The 16,783-nt window shown below is 34.7% G+C and overlaps 2 protein-coding genes across 5 annotated transcripts in view; one reads left to right on the top strand and one right to left on the bottom strand.

Annotated features, from left to right (window-relative positions):
* LOC143237102 (solute carrier family 12 member 2-like) overlaps positions 1 to 9,490 on the bottom strand; it is a 57,939-nt gene extending 48,449 nt beyond the window's left edge. The window contains exon 1 of the mRNA XM_076475968.1: positions 9,073 to 9,490. Within this exon, the coding sequence (XP_076332083.1) occupies positions 9,073 to 9,426 (354 nt within the window). The 5' untranslated portion in view covers positions 9,427 to 9,490. The remainder of the gene's footprint in view (positions 1 to 9,072) is intronic.
* LOC143237103 (uncharacterized) overlaps positions 1 to 16,783 on the top strand; it is a 353,116-nt gene that overhangs the window by 262,191 nt on the left and 74,142 nt on the right. The gene's annotated exons all lie outside the window — the stretch shown is intronic.

Genomic DNA, 16,783 nt, shown 5'->3' with positions numbered 1-16,783 from the left:
TCTTCCCTGGCCCTACAGATCACCAGATTTAAACCCCATCGATCATCTTTGGGACGAGTTGGACCGACGTCTGAGACGGCGACAACCTCAACTGCAGACTCTGCCTCAGCTTGCAGCAGCTTTGCAGGCTGAGTGGACAGCCATTCTACAGGATGTGATTTGTCATCTCATTGCTTCCATGGGCAGGAGATGCCAAGCAGTTATTGATGCTCACGGGGGGCATACTCGTTATTGATGTTGAGTGACGTTAAACTTCAACTAATGAACGTGGACTTCGCCTTTGCAGACTTTGGATGTTCAGCAGTGAATGTGTAAAGTTTCACACATGTCGTACAGAACTACCCGGAATAAACTTGTTAATAATATGTCTCAAATTTTGCCTTTTGCGTTTCTTATTTTGAAGAGTATACATAGTATTGTGTAGTGATGGTGCTATAGAACACTTGTAACAATGGCTAGGACTGCATAAACCCAAATACGAACGTTCTTCAGGAAGGAAGAAACTGAATAAAAAATCAGAAGGCACAAAGAACTTGGTGAAATTGTACAACCTATTCGCTCCTTCTTATTTTTTTCAACCTGCGGGTTTTAGTTCCAATCCCATCATTGAACGTGTTCGCTCTTACAAAGCTTTATAATGTGCCGTCAATTCCACTATTTGTTGCTAAAGGGTATCTCAAGAACTGGCGATGGATGGTATTCAATAGCCGCCTTCCTTCTAGTCTACCACGTATCTATTATAGAATAAGGACAGCTAGAGCAGATAACCCTCGTGTAGCTTTGCGCGAAATTTAAAAAAAAAAACAAAAACAAACAAACGTATCAAATATACTTTTTAATTTTCTGGAATATGGTACCTCCAATGTTATTCTATGAAATAGAAATATGGAGTTTTACTTACTAATCGTATATCAATAAAAAATACAAAGCATAATTAAAAAACTTATTTAGAGGTCTTGAAGAGTGTTACAGATGTAGGTGTATTGAGTGTATGTAAGAAGCTATATTCAGTTGTTAAGTATAAAATATTAGTTTCAGCTTATAAAACTGGAAAGTAACATCCATAAAGTGTAGTAGAACATGATTAAATCCTCATATGGAAAAGTAAAACGAGATAGTAAAATAAAGCATTGTCTTTTCCCATACAGATTTGTCATGCATAAGAAACATAAGACTGGAAATAAAGATCTTTTTTTCATTTAAGCACGACTTAAAGATATTTATATCCAAGGTTAATATATAGATATATAGGTAAACACGCAAATCATATATCAGTCTTAGAGCCAAAAGGTTTGTTTTGAAATGAGTGTAAAGCTACGCAAGGGCTATCTATGCTAGTCGTCCCTAATTTAGTTGTGTAAGTCTAGAGGGAAGGCAGCTAGTAATCACCACCCACCGCTAAATCTTGAGCTACTCTTTTACCAACGAGTAGATTGACGGATTGACCGTCACATTGTAATGCACTCACGGCTGAAAGGGCAAGCATGTTTGGTACCACGAGCATTCGAATCCGCGACCCTCAGATTACGAATCGAACACCTTAATCCACCTGGCCATGCCGGGGCCTTTTTAAAGTTTTATAAATTGTTTGGCAAATAATAATTTTATTATGTTTTTTTCACACTTGAGAAATTAACGGTTCACAGTAACTATTTAAATTTAAATCGTCTTGTTTCTAATGCTACTTCCCTGCAAAACTCTCAATATTCGTTACTTTAGTGTCGGTATTTTAGTTTATAATGAATTTCATTAATTTCCAGATGTAAGACTCCTTCGTCAAAACAAAAAACTAAAAAAAAACCAATGTTCATGTAGCCTAGAGCAGTAGCCTTGCAGAAATGACGCGAGGTTCATAAGAACCAGACGAAACAGGTTACAACCAGAACTGTCTGTTTAATTTATTTATTTAGACATTTTCTCCTTGTTGTCTATTTCGTATTTTTGCTAAAAGCTAAACAATTGCTATCTCCGCAACGCCGTTCCTAATTTCGAACTAATAGACTGAAGGATAGATAGCTAGTTGAAAGTACCAGCCGCAACGCTTGGGCTACTCTTCTCTGATGAAAAAGAGAAATTATAGACTGTCACTCTTCTAAATTACCCGCATCTCCTGAGTGTAAGGTTACATTTTACCGCAGTGGGGGGTCGTGTTCAATGAACTTTTGGATTCACATTTGGCACGTTAATTAGTTGGTTACGCTCGACCATTTATCCTGGGTAGAAATTCGATATACTGTAGTTGGTCTCCATCTACAAAAGGAAAAAATACTTCTCTTCTTGTACACTATGTTGGAGGAAATTTTCAAATATTTGTTCAACGAATAAAAACAAGTCTTTATACTATTAAGAAGGCTGTACCTCTGTATATGAAAGAATGGAAACATTGTTTCTGTAACCTCATTTCACGGCATTATCAATCAGGCGATAATCAAACATGATTTCAGTTCAATAAAAATAACAAAAACTCGAGAAATATCGTTCCGTTCGAGAATTTTTACTTCATATTTATTTGTTTGTTATTGAGCGCAAAGCTACACAATGAACTATGTGGGCTGTGCCCACCACAGGTTTGTAGACTTACCACATAGCTACTAGGGAGGACTTTTCTTTAGAAATAGACTTTTGAACTATTCATTACATCATTTAAAATACGGTTGAATGAAAACTGGGTACAATGCTCTACAAAAAGCAAAGGGCTTGTATAAAAATACTGATACATCATAAAACTTATTCATGTGCATTTGCTGTTGTAATATCTTTACCATTAATAAATAACTTCTCAATCGACGAATGTCCTGGTGGTTATGTCGCTTTACTCGAAATTTTCGGGTTGCGAGTTTGAAACCCATCAACGAACACGGTCACCCTTACAGTTGTAGGCATTATAATGTAATTCAATACCACTTTTCGTTGGTAAAAGAGTAGCCCAAGAGATGGCGTTGGGTGATGTTAACTTGCTGTTTTCCTTCTAGTATATTACTTCCAAGTTAGGACCAGCTAACGCAGATACAAGTTCTGGATCGATACAAGTTTATTACTGTTTCCCTTTTCAAGAGTCGCTAATCATAATTAATTCCTTTGTCCAATAAGATCATAGAATGTATTAATTCAAAATAAAGTATTTTAAAGTGGAAACTATTTTTTAATTTGAACAGAACCTGATAAAGTTATCACCAGCTTTCAAAACTGTACACATGTTTCAGCACGAAAACCTGCGCATTTCTGTCTTGGTCTTTCTACATTAAACATATGGCTCAAACAAAATTTGCACTCGATATAAACCGATCCAAGACACGAATAACAAGCTAAGACGTTGGGGCTACCTCATTTGGAAGATATGACAGTCTAGTTTCAAAACTGTTCTATCATAGGTCATTAGAAGGTTAATATCTAAACAGAATGTCATTGTCAAACACTTTCTGTCTCACAAAAACCGTAAAATGAAGTATGACATAGTTTTAAACTGAATATCACAGTGATGTCGAGAAAACCCACTTGTATAGAAAGATACATATATGTACAAACAGCTCGTTTGGGTTGAGAAAAATTTTTACGTAGAGGAGCGAACAACGTTTCGACCTTCTTCGGTCTTCGTCAGGTTCACAAAGAAAGAAACAGGTAACTGATCGGTAGCTGACTACATGTTTGAAAGGGGTTGTGTAACTGAGTGTTGGAATGTAGAGGGCGTACTTAAATGTTTGAATATATTTATTAATATAGCAATAGTAAAGGTGTTCCTTTGTATTGGTTTATTAACCAATAACCAAATAAACCAATACAAAGGAACACATTTATACTTATATTAAAAATAATATAATAAATAATAATAATGAAATAAATAATATAAAAACAGAAGCCGCTTTTACTTATATATGAATATCACAGTGTTATGGTAACCACGAAATTGAAACTTCTTAGCTAAACATCACGGTGCTGTGGTATTCACGAAATACGAAACTTTGTTGAATCGTAATATTGGGATACCCAGTACGCTATATTGTCAGTTTCTAGTTTTACAAAACTTTTAACCTTAAACGAGTAGTTTGTTTGTTTCTAAGCACAAAGTTGTACAATAGTCTACCTCGTCCAAGGCGCAGGTAGCCTAGTTGCTTTGCAACATAAAACGCGAAACCCACACGACAAAAAACAAAATTAAACAAAATTATGGATAATATAATATTGTAACCAGTTAACACAGCTTCAACTGTTGCGTAATGCAATCAACCATAGCATTTTCACGAAAATCCGTTTCAAATATTTAGTAGCATAATGCTACAACCATATATTAGTTATCCTGTGTTGGTGGAGAGATCTGATAAAAAGATAAAGTATTTCTATTTAACATTTTTGTTCTGTTAATTGAGTTCATTAATTAAAAATATTCGTTTCATTATCTGTACAGATTATTACCCTCTCTTTACGAGGTTCCCTGCTGGGACAGTGGAAGGTCAACGGATTTACAATACTAACATCAGGGGTTCGATTCCCATCACCAGACACAGCAGATAACCTATTGTGGTTTTATAATTGTATAAGATTCACGTCGTAAACTTTAATTCGTATGGGAAGACAGTATATTAAAGTTATAACTAATGGTAAGTATGGCACTACCAACTTTAAAGTTATAAATAATAGTAAGTATGGCACTACCAACTTTAAAGTTATAAATAATAGTAAGTATGGCACTACCAACTTTAAAGTTATAAATAATAGTAAGTATGGCACTACCAACTTTAAAGTTATAAATAATAGTAAGTATGGCACTACCAACTTTAAAGTTATAAATAATAGTAAGTATGGCACTACCAACTTTAAAGTTATAAATAATAGTAAGTATGACACTACCAACTTTAAAGTTATAAATAATAGTAAGTATGACACTACCAACTTTAAGAAAAAAGGTAATTTAAAAGTTGTGTATAGTGTAATTATTTTTACTTCTCCAAAACTAACTCCTCTCAAAAAAAATCAAAATTGTTTTAATGTTTAAAATCATTTTAAACATTGTTTTCATCATATTGGCTTTAGGGTTATGAATACTAACCTGATGAAGGCATTGATGATCGCTTGAGTTTTCAACCGATAATTTAAGGAATCAATACCGACAATACAAGGAATCAATACGCTTCTATTTTTAACACTAAGTATTTGTCGTCAATTTATTTACGCTTAATTTACTTATAAATATATATGTGTTTGTTTATAACCTATATAATTTACCCTTATTTTTGTTTAGAAGTTACTAATAACACTAAACGCACATTGTAAAAGTCTATTACTTAAAATTTTTATACTTTAGATATTTCTCACAATGCCAGAGATAAATATTTACACTCCTATATGGAACTGAAGACGTAATGAAGCTTTATTTTTGTAATAGACATTTGTAATAAATATCTTCAAATAATATCTAACAGTCAAAATCCCAATGTAAACTACCTTGTAAAACGTACTTTCAATTTTAAGGTCGATTATCTTTCAAATTTCGACACATTTGACCCTCGCTCGTGTTACATAGAGCGCCCTCTGATATTAATCAAAATAGCTATTACTCTGTTCTAGAGTCGTTCAGAACTTCTTTATCCAATAGAATTTCAGAAACAATACTATCGAAACAGATTTTAAACATGCAAACATACTTTAATTTCGGAAGCTATTAATAAAGCTATTATCAACTTTTCAGAGCTTATATCCCGGAGTTTATGACTTCAATACGAAATGTACATCTTTATAAAGCTTCTTGTTGAAATCACAGCCTAAGTAAAGCTATTCAACAATTTATGTTCTCTAACAACTCTCTTTTCTTTAGCAGGTATTGTATTGCTTGGAAGATCTATCTTCACCAAGTCACACTTTATGATCCAACACACATGGAACGCCTTAGAATGTTGAAGCTACCGAATTTTAAATTCGAGACAGTCTAGACTGATTGTTTGATGTTAAAGACAAAGCTACACAATGGCAGTAGCGTATTTAGGTAGAGGCTAGAGGAGGCTTAGCCCCAGGACCCATGGTCTTAATGAAGGCACATTCATAATTTTATTCTAGGTAAAATTACATGGGTCTCAGGGCTCATAAAATTTTATTGGTCCCTGGGCCCCACACAATCTTAAATCCACTACTGTGAGTGACAATGAGCTAACTGTGCTCTGGCAATCACAGGTATCGAAACCCGGTCTCTAGCTAGGTAAGTCCGAAGACATATCGCTGTGCCACTGGGGGAGAAAGACAGTCTACTTTTGCAATAGCTATATCATAGATAATTAGAAGCTTAATCGTTCAACGTTTTTTTAAGTTAAATCTATGGTTTTGGTTTCATATAAAATAATTGATATTTATTATTTAATATTTTTATATTTAATATTTCTGGTTATGATAATTGCGAAAATGCAACTTTAAAGCGTGTTTTTTCACAGCATACATTTAAATTATTACCCTTCCAACATCTTTAGGTTTAAGTTGATGATGTGGGTGTATTACATCGTGATTAAAAACGTATACAAAACAAGAGATATGTTCCTCTTTCTCTCAAATACCTGTAAGGAGTAAATCAATTTTTCGCTCGTTTTCCTTATGATGTTTTTGGCTCGTTGAGAAAATTCCGACGAATTTACGCATTGAAAATCCATCAACCTGGGCTTCAGACCTCTCTTTTATGAAAACGTAAATTCAAGATTTAACAAATCAATGGTATTTTTCTCACCGTTGTAACTCGTTTTTGTAAGCTGGACTCACTTTCAAAATTATAATATACTACAATTACTGGTCCGGCATGGCCAGGTAGTTAAAGCACTCAACTCGTAATCTGAAGGTTATGGGTTCGAGTCCCCGTCACACCAAACATGCTCGCCCTTTCAGTCGTGGAAGCGTTATAATATCACGATCAATCCCACTATTCGTTGATAAAAGAGTAGTCCAAGAGTTGGCGGTGGGTGATGATGACTAACTGCCTTCCTTCTGCTCTTACACTGCTAAATTAGGGACGGATAGTACAGATAGCCCACGTGTAGCTTCGCGCGAAATTTAAAACAAACCAAAACTACTAATATTAGATACTCCAAACATTACAGAATACATTAATTACATCAGGTTACAGAGTACCTAAAACCACTTCCTCAAAGTTCATGCACAATTGCTCAAATACAAAAACAATACCAGATAGATTTCTACATAGTACAATAAAATATTTTGACAAAAATTGGTGAAAAAATGAGTTGTTATACGAACTAGACAGATATTGCATACATGATGAAGAGAGAGCTAAACACCTCTCCCCGTTAAATTTGTACATCAGATCATTAAGATAAAATCATTTAAAATTATAATAATAATAGTAATAATAAAATAGAGCTAAAATAAAACAGGCCATCTACGTTCTAGACTAATTTAAAAAAAATGATGAACAATATAAATGGACATTGCTCTGAAAAGGACCGGTTTAAAGTTGATATTATTACTAATTAATCAGTCCATTTCAACAATGTATTGGAAGGAGGAAGAGGTCTGATGCACCTGACTATCCTGAGTATACAAAATATATATACCCAAACACCAGAGACAGTCAGTCAGTCGTACGATGATTAGATAACCGTTTACAATGTATCATCCTATCGCACTGTCATGAAGTTTTTAGCGCATTTCTTTTAAAATATACAGCCTCAATGGCTCAACAATGCAAAAAAAAAAATCTGTTTGCGATACCCGTGGTGAGCACGCGCATATAGCCCACGTATAGCTTTGTGTTTAACAATAAATATCAGATACAAATAATAATAAATTGAACATTCAGCGTGACATATCCTTTTGTTATTAGTGGTTACCATTTTTAGTCTTGTAATTAGTACTTACTGTCACCTGAAAACTGTGGGTTGGGTTGGATAGCCTGAAATAAAAATTATTCTATAAAGAGGTAAAAATTAAAATTGTATTACATATTTGAAGTGAGTAACTAAACAGCTTTCAGTACATTCTATCTTTACCTGGTTCATCACAGTCAACTTAAACATCAATCATAGGTTTCCAAAATTAAATGAATGTTTAAAAGGTTGAAATCTTCCTTAGGTAACCATTTAGGAATCGCTATAATTTATTTCTTTTTTTAAGTTTAAGATACCATAAGATTATCCCACATCTTCGCTAGTAAATTAGCGTTAACCTGAAGGCATATAAAACTAAAAATCAGGTTTTCATTCGAATGGTGGACACAGCAAAATAGCCCATAGTGCAGTTTTGTTCTTAACAACAAACAACAAGCCCTCGATTTAAAAACAAATATGAACAAACTTTGTACACATGTGCCATTTACTGATATTTTGAGCCAACTAACAAACTAACTTTCAGCTCTCAGAATTCTCGAGTACCATTTTGAACTACATTTTCCTCATTCCCTGAGCTTAGCATTTTGTATAGATATTTTACGAATGAAATTTCGCGTAATTTTTAGTCTATGTAAGTAAAACCTGTCAACGGAGGTTTAAAAAATGCAGATTTTTAATAATGTAACTGAATAGCTCACGAAAATAGCTGTCGAATATGTTATTACCGATTAGATATAGTTGGCGATTTAGAGTATAGGCTTAGCTCTATATTGCTATGTTTTAAGTTACGTATCTGGAGAGTAATTTCATCTGTAATGTTAATGAAGTTTTCATTACTTTAGTTGTTTTTAATATAGGTAAATACTCACAACGAGACATGAGCCAGGTATCCTTGGATTCACAAGAGTACCTTAATCACTAAGCTAAGTTTGTAAAAGAAAACAAAAATATTTGTTTACCATTTTGACCAAATGACAGTTTTCAGGGCCAGACCTTGATGAAATCCATTCGACCAATACCGTGATCACAAAGTTTTATCAATAACCGATGAAGCTTTAGCTAAACGTATGAGGTAATTGTTCCTCGGGTCTCAAGAATATTGATTTTTTTCTACTTATATATGAGATATTCCAACCCATTCGTTTTAAAATAAAATTAAGTTCCGTATTTTTAATCATTTTCACCAAAATTATCCTGTCTTTTGGAGTCATTGAACAATACAGCATGTTCTTAATCAAAGGAAAAATCTACTTACATAACTATTCGCTGGCACAGTACGGAGTTCATCTAATGTAGGCCTACTAATTGCTCTATCGACAGAATTAAGGTAATGTTCGACTCTGGGGATAGCATCGTGGGTCGCATAATGATTAGTTAGTATATCATGTTCTAAAATAGGGATAGTGTCCCCACTCATGATCTTGTTGGCAGGTTGAGCATCAGGGTCACGACTCCGTCGTCGAACTCCCACGAAAATCTCTCTTATGGACTTAGTATCCAAGGATTCGGTGTCATCAGGACTTCTACTTTGCACTAATGGATTTTCATATGCATAGGCAAGATTCGCAACGTTAAACCTCGATTTTTCATCAGACAAAGATGTCTGCATCGTGAAAAATGGTTTGTTTCGAAGATATTAATATCAGTTTTGTTTCCACTGTCGTGTTATTCAACTTTTTCAAAGTGAAAAGAACGTGTATGTCTTTATATACCAAACCTCTCTGTTTGAATGTAACTTAACGCCATCAAGAAAAGCTGTATTATTATCGAATGCATCATACTTCAATTATTTGATTATATATATATATAATATATTGATTAACCACGCCTTCCAAGAACTTGTCCAATGAAAAGAACCAATAGACAACTAACAAAATGACATGATTAACGTCTAGGAAGGTGCTTGTACACATCGCTAAAAATGCTTACTAAAGCATCAATTTCTATGACATACGCTGCTTTAATATCACATGATTTGCACTTTTAATATCTGAAGCTGACATATTCGTGAACATTTAATGTTGCGGTAAATCAAACTCATCGAATACCATCAAGAATTCAGTATTGTTTTCAATGTTCCAACTTACCAAACTCGTACACGGCGAATTTACCACTCACATATTGACGAAATTATAACATAAATATTTAATGAAGTATTAACTCTCTACTTATAAAATTCAGTTTTACGAAGCAAACTGTATAATCTCATATATTATTGTTCAGGCTTTTCATTATTTACATGTATATCCATTATTGATACTAGTATAACGTTTAACTTAATTTGCTTTTCATTAAATTATTTTTGACGTATAACTAATCACATTGTGTTCTTATGACTGAAAATATGTGTGTATTAAATTCTAGTTCTGATAAACAAATAAACATGTATTTATTTCTAATTGAGTTTCAGTTTGTACACTCGTGATGATAACTCACAATGACTTAGCGTCAAAGTTGAGAGCTTATAACGTTAATATTCAGGGTTAAGTCCATGCGATGGACTTAGTGCAGATATGCTTAACTATTGTTCATCTTTTACAAAGGAGATACGTCAGAGTAATATACTACACGTGATTGGAAGGTTTAACTGTAGGATGTTTCATTCGCATCAAACACTGTTGAAAATATATTACCTACTTAATTTCACTCAGCTTTGTTTTTAACATATCGAAATTGAATATTTATCTAGATAATAAATAGCAGTTATTCCTATTTCATACATTATATTATTTATTATCATGTTTGATCACATAAAAATATGATATTCGTTTGAACGTGTTGTCATCTGTACACTTTTATATATAAAAGCAAATTTTGCTTCTATGTTCTCAAGCACAAAACTACACAATGGGCTATCGCACAGTGCTTACTGCTAATATTGAAATTCATTATTTTGCAACATAAGTCAATAGACTTGCCACTGATCCACCTGAGGGGGGATATACCTGAGCCAGAGCACTCTTGTGACGGAAAATGAAAAAAAAACGACTTTGTATCACAAAATTTACTGAATAATCATTGTTAATTCCAATAAATAGAAAAAAACAAAAGAGTATATTCTGGTATATAATATAAAGTAATATATTATACTTAGTACTATAATATTAACCTTAATAAACCCATTCTGAAATACGACCCATTAAATTAATAATATTTATCAGCTTATCTTCTAATATTAGCTGTAAGACAATATTGATCAGACATGAATGACACCAGTTTTGTTTTTAACTTATAGAATCCTCTAAATCAGTAACTGTTTTTTTTTCTGTCGAGCTTTAGGGCAAAGCTACTCGAGAGCTATCTGCGTTAGCCATTTCTAATTCTGAGCTGATAGATTAGATGGAAGGCAGCTAGTCAATGCCACTCACTGCCTACTCTTCAGCTACTCTTTACTAACGAACAGTGGGATTGACTGTAACATTACAACGCTCCCATAATCATGTTCGGCAACAAGTTTTATACTGGTAGTTATATAAACTACTTAATATTCTTAATGTATCACGCTTGCTCTCAAATAGAATAAACCATGCATTTCAGTATTCTTTCGGCTCCGCATGGCCAAATGTGTTAAGATGTTCGACTCGTAATCTGAGGGTCGTGGGTTCGAATCCCGATCGCACCAAACATGCTCGCCCTTTCAGCCGTGGGGCGTTATAACGTTACCGTCAATCCTACAATTCGTCGGTAAAATAGTAGCCCAAGAGTTGGCGGTGGGTGGTGATGACTATTAGCTGCCTTTCTTCTAGTCTTACACTGCTAAATTAAGCACGACTAGCACAGATAGCGCTTGAGTAGCTTTGTGCGAAACAGCTAACTTTGAGTTTGAAAGTCCGAAAATACTCGCAGACCTTGGGAAGCTGCATTTTGTTAAAAAAAAATAATAAGTTTCTATCTTTTAGCACTATTTAAATAAATAAACAGTTACTTACTGCAGTAGTACAGTTAGCACGACAAAGTAGGGTTAAATGGAATACCGATTATTGTACAATATATCTGGTCGTTTTTATCGTAAAAAGTGGGAAACACGGCAGTGCGCGTGCGAACTTGTTTATTATTATACATATTACATTTGGATTAAATTTGGGAGGGAAAAACTAGGGAACCAAGAAAATATTTGAAGGGCAAATACCCTTTGCCCCTGTAGCGCCCTCACTCTAGAAGACGTGTTAAATTAAATTATTGCTTGCATGTTTTTCGATAACACATCAGCACATGTTCAACTGATCAATCAACATTTGGAACATCTCATGTGGTCGATTGATGAAATTAACCCACTGAAGAAAAACGTTCGAAACCATGCAGAACGTATTTGCATTATTTCGAAACCTATACTTAAGTTGTTGTTTTTTTCACTTTTGGTAGTTGTTTTCGTTTCTTAATATAAAAGGTCGGAAGAAAATATCTAAACCAAAAAGTGTCGCTTTAACCTTACCGGTTTTGTTTGTAGTCACAGTAACATGTGCTGTGATTAATAAACAAACGTGATTTCATCAAATAACATGAATGCCACGTTGAGTTATCTTTGCGCCCAACCACTGGAAATTCAACCCAGGATTTTAGCGATGTGAATCAATAAACTTCTCGCTGTGACTAAATTTCAAAAGGTAAGGGGGGGAGAAAACCTCTAGATAGATAACACATTATAATCAGTGACATAAACAGAGTATTCAGTTACTGGCCTGATCTGTTTGTTTTGTTTGTTTGTTTTTCGGAATTTTGCACAAAGCTACTCGAGGGCTATCTGTGCTAGCCGTCCCTAATTTAGCAGTGTAAGACTAGAGGGAAGGCAGCTAGTCATCACCACCCACCGCCAACTCTTAGGCTACTCTTTTACCAACGAATAGTGGGATTGACCGTAACATTATACAACCCCACGGCTGGGAGGGCGAGCATCTTTAGCGCGACGCGGGCGCGAACCCGCGACCCTCGGCTTACGAGTCGCACGCCTTACGCGCTTGGCCATGCCAGGCCCGGCCTGATCTGTTTCTTCAATATTCAAAGTAAAGTGAGCGTACATAACTTGAATTTACCAATTCTACTTGTTAAAGGTTTATCTTTTGTCAGGATTATCCTATATGCTAGGTAAGCCTTTTTGTAAGTTTTATTATTTTGATTATTTTAATAAGTGGGAATACTTTAAACAGTAGAGTAATTCTGACTTATTAATATCGAACTTACGAATGCATCCTGTCTCCCAAAGCTCGCGAGTCCCGTGTTAACATACATGCTTAGGATCAATCACATCTTGTGCAGTACGGTCAGCTGCTCAGACTTTTGTAGGTTTTGGTTCTTGATAGTCGTACTAAAAAAAGTGTTTTAATTGTGCAAACCTACTCAAAAACTATCTGAATAATATATAATTATGAAAATATGCATCATTATATTAATAATTCCACTTCAACCTTGTAATGCTAACTTGGTAAATGATTAAATAACTTGTTGTTCATATATATTAAAAACGTATTCCACTTAGATGATTACAGTCGTCCTTCATAGTTCATGAGTCGTTCAGGTCCTTCATTAAAACATTACGAACCAGCGTTAAACAATATAAAAGAGGCTGATTTGATAATATTTATTATCATAAACTTTCAGTTCAAGGACAACAAAAAGCTACATCACACAAAACTCATTATAAATTGAAAGTGTTAAATTTACCACCACACATAACTCACTACAAACTGGAAGTGTTAAGTATACCACCACACGTAACTCACTACAAACTGGAAGTGTTAAGTATACCACCACACGTAACTCACTACAAACTGGAAGTGTTAAGTATACCACCACACGTAACTCACTACAAACTGGAAGTGTTAAGTATACCACCACACGTAACTCACTACAAACTGGAAGTGTTAAGTATAACACCACACATAACTCACTACAAACTGGAAGTGTTAAGTATACCACCACACGTAACTCACTACAAACTGGAAGTGTTAAGTATACCACCACACGTAACTCACTACAAACTGGAAGTGTTAAGTATACCACCACACGTAACTCACTACAAACTGGAGGTGTTAAGTATACCACCACACGTAACTCACTACAAACTGGAAGTGTTAAGTATACCACCACACGTAACTCACTACAAACTGGAAGTGTTAAGTATACCACCACACATAACTCACTACAAACTGGAAGTGTTAAGTATACCACCACACGTAACTCACTACAAACTGGAAGTGTTAAGTATACCACCACACGTAACTCACTACAAACTGGAAGTGTTAAGTATACCACCACACGTAACTCACTACAAACTGGAAGTGTTAAGTATACCACCACACGTAACTCACTACAAACTGGAGTGTTAAGTATACCACCACACGTAACTCACTACAAACTGGAAGTGTTAAGTATAACACCACACATAACTCACTACAAACTGGAGTGTTAAGTATACCACCACACGTAACTCACTACAAACTGGAGTGTTAAGTATACCACCACACGTAACTCACTACAAACTGGAAGTGTTAAGTATACCACCACACGTAACTCACTACAAACTGGAAGTGTTAAGTATACCACCACACGTAACTCACTACAAACTGGAAGTGTTAAGTATACCACCACACGTAACTCACTACAAACTGGAAGTGTTAAGTATACCACCACACATAACTCACTACAAACTGGAAGTGTTAAGTATACCACCACACGTAACTCACTACAAACTGGAAGTGTTAAGTATACCACCACACATAACTCACTACAAACTGGAAGTGTTAACTATACCACCACACGTAACTCACTACAAACTGGAAGTGTTAACTATACCACCACACGTAACTCACCACAAACTGGAAGTGTTAAGTATACCACCACACGTAACTCACTACAAACTGGAAGTGTTAAGTTTACCACCACACATAACTCACTACAAACTGGAAGTGTTAAGTATACCGCCACACGTAACTCACTACAAACCGGAAGTGTTAACTATACCACCACACATAACTCACTACAAACTGGAAGTGTTAAGTATACCACCACACGTAACTCACTACAAACTGGAAGTGTTAAATTAACCCCCACACGTAACTCACTACAAACTGGAAGTGTTAAATTACCCCCCACACGTAACTCACTACAAACTGGAAGTGTTAAGTATACCCCCACACGTAACTCACTACAAACCGGAAGTGTTAAGTATGCTATGTCCGTAGGTTATGTAAAAATGATACCAAACTGGATGACATGTCATCAACACAACTGTTTAAAATGAAATAATACAAAATGTTTGTTTTTATCTCACATCAACAGCCAAGTTTTACCATATCTCTTTAACAGACTTAGAGTTTAATATTTACAAGTGTACAGATCGATTTACGACCGTCTTTGATAACTTTAACTTGAATATTTCACTGTTTGGGACAAACGTGATTGAAGTGTAACCCATTATCTTACTTTCTTAATATCACGAATGAATTTATTGCTCAAAGAATTTCGGCATTTTTTATAAACTTTAATTACAAAGAAATGTTATAAATTGATATTCATAAAATTGTTATTTTGTGAAGTGATTAGAAAAATGTTCCCTACTTAAAAAATATATCTTAACTCGTAACTAGGTTTTAAGAGAAAAAAGTACCTTTCTAGAATTATATAAATTGTCAGCAAATGTACAATTAAAGCAAAAAGACTATCTTATTATGATGACAAATTTTAAAGTTTTGATTATTAAGTATTAATTACAAATAATTTGTTTAGCATAATATATTTAAAAGTTTAACACACTAGGAATGATAAAAATACTTGGTTAAACTGGAGAACCTGTGTAATAAAACATTAAAACACAACCCACTTATAGTGAACCTTAAAATATATATTACACTATAACACGTTCAGTGTTTAAAAGTGAACACAAGATCACATTAAATATTGTGTTTCTTTTGAATTTCGCGCAAAGCTATACGAGGGCTATCTGCGCTAACCGTTCGTAATTTTGCAGTGTAAGACTAGAGAGAAGGCAGCTAGTCATCACTACCCACCGTCAACTCTTGGGCTACTCTTTTACCAACGAATAGTAGGATTTACCGTAACATTATAACGCTCCTACGGCTGAAAGGGCAAGCATGTTTGGTGTGATGAGGATTCGAACCAATGACTGTAAGATTACGAGTCGAGTGCCTTAACCACCTGGCCATGCCGGGCCTAAATATTGTGATTTAATACTAAATGTAATACTTGGTGTACAAGGTATCGATTCTTATTTCCTTTTAATTTACAATCAGCCAACATTGTTGTTTTGATCAGTTAACATTAACTGCTGCTCCACACTTAGATTTGCTCTAAGAATACGGTCTAGTCATGTCACAGTTTTATATTATTACAGTATTCTTCCTTCTCGTTTTTTTTTTTTTTTTTTTTCGTGCAGGGCAGTATGTTCTGGATAATTATTCAGCTGAAATTCAAAGTCAGCACAACAAACATCGTTTACTGGGCATTGCACAACAAACCTAGAGTGATGCAATATTGTATCTTCTTCGCAACACTAACAATCATCACATTATTTTTCAGATTACCATGTTTCACCCTCTGACTTACGTTTTCACATCAGTACAGACTCTCATCAGTCAATGCAGACCAATATGTTTCACTCTTTTGCTTACACATTCACTCCAGTACAGACTATCTCGTTTCACTATTTATTTTATCTGTTTAAACAAGTAGAAAACACCATGCTTCACTAATTGACTTACATGTTCACACCAGTACAGACCATCATGTTTCACTCTTTGACTTACCTGCTCATTCCAGTACAAGCTACCATGTTTCACCCTTTGACTTGCATGTTCACATCAGTATAAACCACCATGTTTCACTCTTCGCCTTACATTTCCACACCATTACAGACCACCATGTTTCACTCTTTAATTTAACTATTCACACCAGTATAAATAGTTTCACTCTTTGACTTACATGTTCATACAAGTACAAACCATGTCGTTTCA

Source organism: Tachypleus tridentatus, chromosome 13 (assembly GCF_004210375.1).
Source record: "Tachypleus tridentatus isolate NWPU-2018 chromosome 13, ASM421037v1, whole genome shotgun sequence".
Classification (NCBI taxonomy): domain Eukaryota; kingdom Metazoa; phylum Arthropoda; class Merostomata; order Xiphosura; family Limulidae; genus Tachypleus; species Tachypleus tridentatus.
This window is presented reverse-complemented; position numbering and strand designations above follow the sequence as displayed.